At 41.9% G+C, this 11,266-nt stretch overlaps 1 protein-coding gene across 1 annotated transcript; it reads right to left on the reverse strand.

Annotated features, from left to right (window-relative positions):
- Positions 1-928: 928 nt before the first annotated feature.
- LOC308314488 (extracellular calcium-sensing receptor-like) lies at positions 929-5,770 on the reverse strand (the record flags this gene model as incomplete). The annotated part of the gene is made up of 8 exons (XM_080762119.1): positions 929-1,842; positions 1,929-2,052; positions 2,146-2,373; positions 2,978-3,132; positions 3,956-4,091; positions 4,534-4,803; positions 5,513-5,597; positions 5,703-5,770. 8 exons carry the CDS (start codon positions 5,768-5,770, stop codon positions 929-931), a joined length of 1,980 nt encoding a protein of 659 aa, XP_080618245.1.
- Between the last annotated feature and the right edge of the window lie 5,496 nt (positions 5,771-11,266).

An 11,266-nucleotide genomic window follows, 5' to 3' on the forward strand; every position in this document is an offset into this window, starting at 1 on the left:
TTTTTGCACATGCACCAAATAATGTATTCTATCAAATTGCATATTATATTATATATTGTATATTATAATTTCCGCTTGACCAGAATATTAAAAGATCAAGGGTGCTGAAGATTTGTTTGAGGGATTTTTTTTTTGTTGATACCATGACTAAAAAACAAATAACGTGTGGTTACATAGTTATGATACAATATTTGTATACAGCACATAATTCCTTGGGTGAAACTCCCAAGGTGGCATATAGTCGATATTACTACAAAACTATAGAGTGGACCTTTTTCCACGGTAAGGTTCTGTATCTTTTTCCAAATGACATGCATGCCGTTGGAAAATAGATACAGGGGGATGATCAGTGTCATTTCATATTGAAAGAGCTAACTGTGTGATGGCCGTATTGTTCATGTCAGAGAGTGTATAGGTGTAGGAAGTCTGATGATCTTGGAAGCAATACGGGGAATACTGAAACGTTTGTTTCTGTTAGGCATGGACATAGTGTAGAAACATGTTGCGGAACATAACATGTTGATCAGTTATTGTCCAGAGTGAGTCCAAGATATGTGGAACTGTCAACCTATTATACTGTTTAACCATTAATGAGGAGTGTGTTAAGTCCAGTGTGGGTTGTTTTGTTTTGTCCACATTCAACTAGGTAGTTGTCAGTGCACCACTGTGTAAAATTGTATTCTGATAGTCCGTAATAGAGGTATTGTCATGGAGCAGTCCGAGAAGTATCATCCGAAAATTTAATGGAGGGTAATTCAATTTCACCAAGGTTTATTCATGATAAACGATGAATGATGGTAATATACGGTTGCATCTCTGACTGGATTAGTACTTTTAGTTTAGTTAACAAGGTTATAAGCAATCAAATATATTCATATACACAAAGTAAAATACACAAAGAAAATGTATTGTCATAGAATTTCTGCTTCTACGTCTTGGTGGTGTCTCGACCCATGATGGACTTCTTAGTGTTTCTCTCAGGTTTCAAAAGGATTATATAACACTTTGGTCCAAACAGTGCCACCAAAATCCCAAAACTAGATGCTAAGATAGCAAAAACCTCCACTACATCTGCATATTTGCCTGGAGAGCTGATATATGCTGGGATGAAGGCTATCCACACGGCACAGAAGATCAACATGCTGAAAGTGATTAACTTAGCTTCATTGAAGTTGTCTGGAAGATTCCTTGCCATGAATGCTAGGAAGAAACTGAGGAGTGCCAGTAAACCTATATAGCCTAATAACACTGCAAAACCAACTGTTGATCCCACTGCACACTCAAAGACAATTTTATTACGGTGGTATTTTTTGTTTTTATGAGTAGTTGGAGAGGAAGATACAAGCCAGGTTATGCAGATTATTGCCTGGATAACAGTAAGAGCCAGAACTGTCCCTCTCTGCTGCATAGTACCAAACCACTTCATAATGTCTGCACCCCCAGGCGTGGAGGCCTTGAACACAGCTAACACCACCAATGTCTTTACCAGGATACATGAGACACACAGCACAAAGCTGATACCAAATGCTGCATGTCTCAGCTGACAAGTCCAGAGCCTCGGACAGCCGATAAACAGAAGCGAACACAAAAAACATAGTTTGAGTGACAACAAGAGAAGGAAGCTGAGTTCTGAATTGTTGGCACGTACCATGGGTGTGCTTCTATGATAGATGAAGATTCCCAGGACAATGGCAGAGATAAGTGTGCCTAGCAATGAGATGATTGTCAAGGAGATACCCAGGGCCTCATGGTAGGAGAGGAACTCTATGCTCTTAGGGACACAGTGGTCACGCTGGGGACTGGACCAGAAGTCCTCTTGACAACTTATGCACTCTGTAGAGTCTAACAAAGAAGGCAAGGTTAACGAAAAAGTCAAGTGTTGTATTTTCCTTACCTATTGTAAATAGCTATACATAATGTACTCCTACCAGTATCATTGGTGATCGTTCCCTCAGAGCAAGTGATGCAGTCAAAGCAGCAGACAGGCTCCCCTTTCCTTCTGGCCACACGGGATCCAGGGGAACAGCTCTCACTGCACACTGACCGAGGTGGCTACAGAGGAAAGTAACCATGATTAATTTCTGTCTAAACCAAATACATTCACATCATGATGAGCTCAACATTAGATATTTGACAAAAGGAGACCTTTTTTGATTCAAAGCTCCAGAAGATTCTCTCTTCATCGAGGATGAGTTCTTCATCTCCTGAGGCTGACTTCTTGAACACACCTACATTGTTGACCTTTGCGCTTCCATCAGGGAGCCACACCCAATTAATGACATCATAGATTGGTAAAGCATCACCATTCTCATTAAATGTTACATGATCCCCAATTGATGTGGTGAAGTTGATCTTTTCCAGGTAATACACAAGCTAGAAATGGTAATAAGCAAAATTATGAAGAGCAAGAGACCCTATTGGGTCCCAGTTTTCTGTTCCTGGGGTGGGGTAGGGTGCTCAACATCGATATAGAGGCTTGCAGTGCTTGGGCCTGTCAAATGTGGTATGAGTTTAAAAATAAATCTATTAAACATTTTCATTAAGGTGTGGGGGGGGGGGGGGTCTATATATGTATATAATATGCATTATTATTGTAAATTAGAATCCAACTAGAAACATTAAAAGGTTTCATGACATTCAATTTTAATTAATTAAAACATTTGAGGTTTTATGACCTCAATTACACCCAAGCAGCGTGAACCTTTAACATTCAGTGGATTTTCTGTGGTCTGGGGTTTTCTCTGTGTGTTTTGAGGCCTTTTGAGCTGCAATGAAAAATTTACAATTTGCCAGCAGATGTCACTGTTGAGGGGGGTTGCCTGTCAATCATCGCCTCTCATTTTGAGGAGGCAATTTCTGGAATGATTAGTTAAGATTATTAAGACAATAATAAAAAAGATTGATATTACACCTGCCATGGCTGTATTGACTGCAAAGTGGCACAACTGTGCCCACCGAAAGGCCCTCTTCCTGGTACACACTGCAGCATGTCATGGAGGGCATGGGCCAGAGCATACACAGCCTTGTACACATTGTACTCTGTCCTGAGGTCAGACACATCCAAAAGGGTTGTTTCGGCTGTTGCTAGGTCCTCTTGACCAGTACACACCCCTCCACCAGCATCCACCCACTCTGATGGAAGGGGTGAAAATTTACAGTGAAATGTATGCTCCCAAAACTGCCTCACCTGGAAAAATACAAGACATCACTTTGAAATTGCAGCTTTTTGTTTGGTTGATGTCGGTTTGAAGTTTTCTAGAAAATCCCACGATTGTGTAACTTTTTTTTTCACCCAGTGTCAATTATCTAATATAATCCGGGGCGCTACACTCCCTCTGCCAACCTGGGGAGAGCAAAGGACTGACCTCATGCTTGAGGAGTCCAAGCCGCTTCTTTTCAACTAGAGTTTCTCCAGTTGGACATAGCGCGTGGAAGGAACACGTTATTCCAACCAGTTCCCTTCCCCTCCATCAGGCCGCAGGCGCCCCGGGTGGCCAGGGGGAGTCAGTATAGAGACCAGGATTACTGCATGTTTTTTGTGAGAACATGCAAACTCCACATAGAAAAGCCCTTTTTGCCAACTCCATCCAGGGTATGGGCACTGATGACGCGGAGGAGAGAACACGCCTACAGCTTTCCCAGTGGGAATCGAACCCAGGACATTCTAGCTGTGAGGCGACAGCACTACCGACCGTGCCACCGTGGCAAGAACATTGAGTGAAAGTTCTCCACGTAACTTTGTCCAGTCAACAGAAGTTTGCTTGCTTTTGTCAAGTCCATGAGAAGGTCCCTGGCTTGTTGTTTCTGGCACATTTTTGTCACTTTTGGTGTTCCCTAACCCTTTTGGAGTTGATGATTTGAACCACACCATGAGACAAATTACTCACTAAGGTATTTGCATGGCTGTTGTCAAGGTCATTATCAAGATGAACTTTTAAGAAGAAATCCTTGAGACCTGGTATCTCTCCACGATGGACGGCAAGACCAAGGACTCTCAGATAAGGCATGAAGTGAGGAGTCTGGAGTGTTTTAGCTGTCATCCAACCCACATCGGATATCCATTGCAGACCTGTAACATTCTGCTTTGCCACCTGTTGAACAAAATATATGAATTTATTACATGGCTTGGTTGAATGCTTGATTCTGATTGGTCAATTGCTGAATTCAGCGGTGAGTTATATCTAGATAATGACTGCTCCGCTCTATAACAGACCGCGGCGCTGCCTAATCAAACCCTCTGAATGAGCACTGCTAGCCTATAACCCAGTGCTCTTTAACATATCAATAAGACAAATGCAATATATCATCATGACAATATAACTTGTGTGACAATCAAACCATGATTATTTGTTTGCTTATAGTGCGAAGTATTGAGATCAATGTCACTTGAAGAAATCACCTCAATATTATTATTCTTTTCCTTTTTATAAAAGTATAACAAAAATACACACTGCTGACCATGTAAATGGATATCTTAATTCACTTTCTTATAATTATGAATCCTTAAATTAACATGTATCATATAACCCTAACCTCCTCCATGAGTTTAACCATATGGATCCCATATACAATTTCAAAGACAACACGAGCTGTGGATGCCTTCATCACAGTGACAATCCTCTGGAGTTCAGCTGGGTCACCGTCCCAGGGCACAACCTCCACATACGCCAGACACCCCAAACCAGACTGGACCAGGTCAGATTGGAAGATTCGGGCAGCATCGTGGCCATATGCATCATCATTAAACAGCAGTCCTACCCAGGTCCACCTAAATCTTCTCATAATCTGGAGCATAGCTCGTATCTGATTGGATGAAGAATGCAGGTATAAGATACACTGTCAGCTCCAGCAGTAATTCACACAAGAAAATGACAGGTGATATGCAATATCGATTACACTAGAGCGATGTTTATGTCAAGTGTGTAGGACATACTACTTGATACCAGCAAATATTTGTCTGCAGAAGTTCACCTGGGATGCAGAATTTGGGATTGTTCTAAAGAAGGATGGGAAGTGATTCCAGTCACTCAAACAGGAGCACATGGCATGGTAACTAACCTGCAAAATTGGCACAAAACATGCGTTATGTAATATACTGTGCTCATAGGTGACATGGATTTTTACATTACATTACGAAAATAATAATGTCAGGTGTCTCCTTCACGCTCCTTTCAAAATCTATACTCTGCTCACATGCTCTGTCTGCAATATGTTCTATATGTCTTTCGAGTTGCTTTTTAGATTTGTAATTGAAAGAATAACCAAAATTAAGCATATATTGGTTCAAGTAGAGGACACTTACCATGGGCACTCTGTACAAGCCTAGTATACTAGATATGGCAATAGAATTTGTTGAGGAATCATCACCCACAATACCGAGCACTGGAGGAGACCCAACACAGCTCTCATCCAGGTGAAACTGGTCCTCTCTCCCACTGACCATTGACAATGCTGCACGAAATGCAACTCCAAGTGAATGACAGGAATCATAGAGACCATATCCAAGAGTCACATTGGGTAGTAGGCTGGGGTTTCTGTTTATCTCCGCAATAGCAAAGGCCATGGTCTGGGCCCGTTTGAACCCTGGAATGTTAAAACTAACAGACAAAATATGCCACTGTGAACTTGAATAAATATTTTTGTAGAAATATACATCAAAATGTTCCCTGTTTTCTTGCTTGCTTTTTATTTGTGATACTCACGTGTCGCAAGTGGGGTCCTGTGGCTTGGAGGTGAAAGACAGATCAGGGTCGACACAGTGTAGGTGCATATTAAACAAACCGCCCAGAATAAAGTCCCCAGCCTTGTAGATTCTGTTGAGATTAAACTTTGCCTGCAACTCACAAGAAGAGGAAGGTGAGGAAGACAAAGCAGAGAAAGAAGAGAACAATATCAAGTACTGGTATGAAAGCAGGTGTATGTGTAAAGAAGCCCTCATGACTGCACTTCTCTGTGCCCAATCCCCATCCCAAATTATTGGTCCAGTTGCTAAGTTTTATACACAGTTCTATGCCATCCCCTGTGCCAATTTATGGCATTACATAAGCTTTCGCAACACCCATCAGGCAGAAGTAGGGGTGGGGCTTTCAACATTCATTAACAATCCTTTAATATGAAAGATACATTGACTATTCACCCACTGTATGTCATGAAATACATTATGGATTATAGGGGGGGGATCGATATTGTATGTATGTATGTATACATAGGGAGAACATTTTCAAACACTGAAGAAGCATGTCAAAGATATCATGAAAATATCAAGTTGTCTACATAAATAAAACCAGCCGATACAGCCTCTACATGAGGTTAAGCACAAGGTGCAAAAGTGATAAACACATCTTTATGTCCACATAGTGGCGTTTGTGCACAAATATGAGGGTATGCAGACATACTGGCAGTGTACATGACAATGGTTTGCCTCAGGCCTGATATTAGTGCTGTCAGAACGAATTTCATAATATGAAAGAAATTCGAATATTAAAAAATATATATATATTCGAAAGCTAAAATTGCCATTCGAATGGAGCTTTTATCATTTATCGGTGCCTTGAGGGAAGGAGAGACGGAGAGAGCGAGGCCACTGGCCCACAGATGGCGCAGGAGCGAGTACCTGCAAAGGTGGGCCTGTTGCGATACCCTTATCGTATTTTGCATATATTTTGTTTTATGTTATTTTATCCGCTCACTAAATGTATTGAGTAACGAATCTACCGCTGTGAAATCTCCACGGCCGCTTCCACTGCATGTGAAAAGGTGCACGTCCGGTCACGTCGCAGAAGAGGTCAATGATTGGCTAACGTAGGGCCAGATTTCAGGGTAAGCCAATCAGAGACAGTCTACAGGGTGGGCGGGCTTACTGGCTGTAACTCTTTTAATCGCAGACACACAAACCCTTGTAACACATGCATAGATACGTCTAGTATACTACACAGACAGAAATCGCCGGTAGAACGAAAATCATAATACAGTCTCATGACACAACTTTATTGCACATCTGTGCTTGCCTTTCATCCACGCTTCTATAGCCTTTTAAATCTCATTTCCCATCCACGGGCACAAGCAAAGTGGTATCAGCATCTTCCACCCGATCTGTGGTGTTGTTGTTTCTGACGAGGGTAGCAACTAGTTAGCATGGGAGCTAACATTAGTTTAACGCCAAGGAGTCCTCCTTAATAACACTATGGTACACGGGAGGCGGCCTTTTTTCCGACAGCATTCTAGCCGACGGGGCAACGGTCCTCTCCGCAGCGGGGGGACAATGCTGCGTTTACACGGGCAGACACAGACGAATGCTAATATCATTTGGAGCAGCTACTGTACACGTCTGTTTGCATCAACCTGTTGCTGGCTTCACAATGAATGATAGACTTTATCGTTGCGTCTGCCCGTGTGTAATGGTCAGGGTTTCAATGTCCACAGCAGGCAGACCTGTCAAAAACCTTGCACTTCCCAAAACTCACAAGACATGCCAGCCACGTGTATTATTATAGGCTAAATATGAGCTAAAATAAACAATGTAAATATTCGAATATATTCGAAAATTACAAATAATGAAGCAATGAAATTCGAATTGGATTATAGAGGTGAACTGACAGCCCTACCTGATATGGTATGGTAGGCCTCAGGTCTACCATTCTGAAATTTAATAATATTTGGACTGCTGGACAGCTGACAGTATAGGCTCTCTTAAAAAAATATATATATACGGTATATATATATATATATATATATATATACACATATATATATATATATATATATATACATAGATATACCTGAGGCCTACCATTCCGTGGCACATCTATGCACGGAATGTCTATGTTCACAGGCTTCTGTGTGCGGCTATAGAGGGCATCTGAGAATGTGCTACTATAGTTGTTATGTGCAATGATGTTTTCCCTTTGTATTTAGGGTTTCTTCCTGGAGGCTGAAACCTTGACAGTCAAACGTACCAATGAAATAAACGGTGACATCACAATATCTGGGCCTGAAGGTGGATCTCTCTGGATGCCAGGCAGTAGAGTGCTGGGCAGCTGGGGCTCCTGGACACTGGGCAGCTGGGGGAAAAGGGCACCCCTACTCCCACATGAAAAAAGCTGTATACTTTAGCCAGCGTCTCCAGGAACTCTGAATCTTCATAGAAAACGTCTCTGCTAACCCCAAAGTCATTCCAGGAAAAGGGCAAGCAGGGAATCGTTTCAGGCTGTGAAGCAGATTTCATACTTGCAGACCGTAGGCTTGCCGGTGCGCTGCCTATAGCAGCCCACAACCACAAGGCCTTAATAGGTTCTGCAAGCTTGCTTGCTAGGTCTGGCCTGGAGTAGGCCACACGGAGAGCCTGCTTCAGAGCCTCAATCTTCATTGCAGCGCTTGTAGAAGGATGTAGGCAAAACTGCATAATGGAGATCATTGATTGAAGTAACTTACTGAAATGATCCACCTCTGCATCATCTGCTCACGGTGTGAGTCAGGTTGAGTGTAGCCGTGTAGGACCCAAATGCAGGATGAGAGGCAGAGGCAGGAAAGGCAGGTTCAGAAGTGTATTGTGAGATTTGTGATCAAAACAAGAGGAGCAGGCAAAATTAAAGTCGAGGTACAGGCAAAGTCAAAATCACTTGAGGCAGTTACAACAAGAGGAATACAAGGTACGAGGAAAACTATACTGGGACAACTAGGGGATAGAACTACAAGGAAAATGGTTACAAATACTCACAGGCAACATATAATCAACGAACCAGCAGCAAGGAACTAAAAAAATAGGTGAATATAAATAGACAAGGACTAACTGGACAAAGGTGAATACAACTGACAGATCAACACAGGGATTGGCTGGGAGACTAACAAAACACAGGTGGAGAAAACTGAACTAATCACAAAGTTAGACAAGGCAGGTACAGAACTACAGGGGCAGACAGGAAGGCACAAAACAATACTACAAAATAGCAGTACACAAGTGTAAAAAAAAAAACTAGTAATTAGGTAACCTCCCCTAGTAAGTAGCCTCCCCTTCCAGTTAGTGGGCAGCATGTCAATGGCCGGTTTCCCAAAGGACACATTATGTACTGTAGAGCAGGTGTTCCCAAACCTTTTTGGACCAGGTACCCCTTTTGGGGTAGATATTTTTCCAGGTACCCCCTCATCCTCGCAACACGGATAACAATATATTTACAACCACAAACAGTGTTTCCTGCAGGAAAAAGCTTTGGCATGGTGCTGGGCACAGGCCGCAATTTTGATTAATTAATTCATTTGATTCATTAATTAATAAGATTAATACATTAAGATTAATTTGTATTATTGCTCTTGTATTGCTATTAGAGACACTGGGGGGACACTGGGGGACACTGGGCAGGCACTGAGGAGGCACTGGGGAGACACTGGGGAGGCACTCAGGGGCACACTGGGGAGGCACTGGGAAGGCACTCGGGGGGCACACTGGGGAGGCATTGGGGAGGCACTCAAGGGGACACTGGGGAGGCACTCAGGGGGACACTGTCTAAATGTATACATCTAAATGTATACGTTTAAATGTAGACGTCTAAATGTATACGTCTAAATGTATACAGACGTCTACATGTAGACGTCTAAATGTATACAGACGTCTAAATGTAGACGTCTAAATGTGTATGTCTAAAGGTAGATGTCTAAATGTAGACGTCTAAATGTAGACGTCTAAATGTGTACGTCTTCTCTTATGGGGGTCCCTGGCATATCTTTTCAAATGGGGGTCCACGGGCTAAGTAGTGTCAATTTGGGGGTCCTTGACATGAAAAAGTTTGGGAACCACTGCTTTAAACACTTTAGCACTTTATGAACATGAACAAAACAGATGGGTCCCCCCTGGAACTCCCTCAGGTACCCCTGGGGGTCCCCGGACCCCACTTTGGGAACCACTGCTGTAGAGGTATGGTGTAGCTATACCAAGAGGTCTAATGAAGTACCGTCAAAACTGGAACAAATGCAAAAATCACACTACATCTTTAAGTTTTGTTACAAATTGATATTCTATTAGCCTACATATTGTAAATTGTGCATCCAAAATCATGCTCATGCATGACATCCTCCAGGCTATGTTTTACAGACGGGCCCTATCGCTGGAGTGCCTTTACCCCATATCCCCATTTTACTATTTTGAATAGTTCAAATGGATTAAAGGTTATACGTTTTTTTGCCTCCTAACTCCACTTCAGTTGAATTGGGGTAATGTGGTGATAATATGACAAATGCAAGTATTTGACAATCTATAAAGTCGCAATACCAAATTTGATGAGTTTCTGCCTAACAGCAAAGATATTATGCTTATTACATTTCTTAATTCTGATTCTAAATGTTCTAAATTATTTTGTTTCTAAAACAGTGTGTTGTGGTAGGCATAATGCATATTGCATCAAGAAATGCAATTTCAGCAAAATGTCCTCATGACATAAATATTTTTTATATAAAATAACATACCAAAAACATTTATAGCATTTCTGCTAAGTAGACCCCATGGCGAGTCATTTGGGATCAATATAAATAGGAAAATGAGCCCATATGTTATTTAGTCTGGAGTTGTCCTTTAAGGCCCTGTTTTCATTCTGTAATGAATATTGACTCGAAACTCACACCGGGTTAAACTTGCACCGTATGTTCCCTAACCCGGGAATTAGCTAATTCCCTAGGGAATATGCATAAACCTACCTACACTATGCATCATAGAGTAAATGGTCACAAGCAGTGCTGTAGCCTAGGTTTTTCAGCGGTGGCACACAGTCTCCAATGTGTATTGACCCTGCAGATGCTTCAGTAAACAACTGTGCTTGGCGGCTGCAAGGCACTCCAAGGCACCACACACACACACACACACACACACTACACAGTATTATAACACACAGTCACTATAACACAGTAACTATAACAAAAGTATAGTTCCACCGCTCAGTCCCTGCACGACATGCGCACATATACAGTAGACTGCAATACTGGTCACAAGTGCTTTTCTTACTACATTATGATCATAGTGGGAAAACAAGGATATGGGAGGAATGAGCAGCAATGTACATTCCACTAGCTGTTTCAAGTCAACAGATCAGAACAGAGTTGGACCAGCAGTTGAAAACATGCTTTAGAAAAATGGCAGAACAAAATCAACATGGATGGCCCACTTGCGATTGATTGATTGAATACTTTAACAGTTTGCAAAAAAGAGAAAAGGAAAGTACAGTTCAATACAATTAGGTCTGCTAAGAGGATTTAAACCCAAGAAAGCCTATGGCTTGGTTTT

This window comes from Protomyctophum bolini (assembly GCF_963924005.1).
Source record: "Protomyctophum bolini genome assembly, chromosome: 4".
NCBI lineage: Eukaryota > Metazoa > Chordata > Actinopteri > Myctophiformes > Myctophidae > Protomyctophum > Protomyctophum bolini.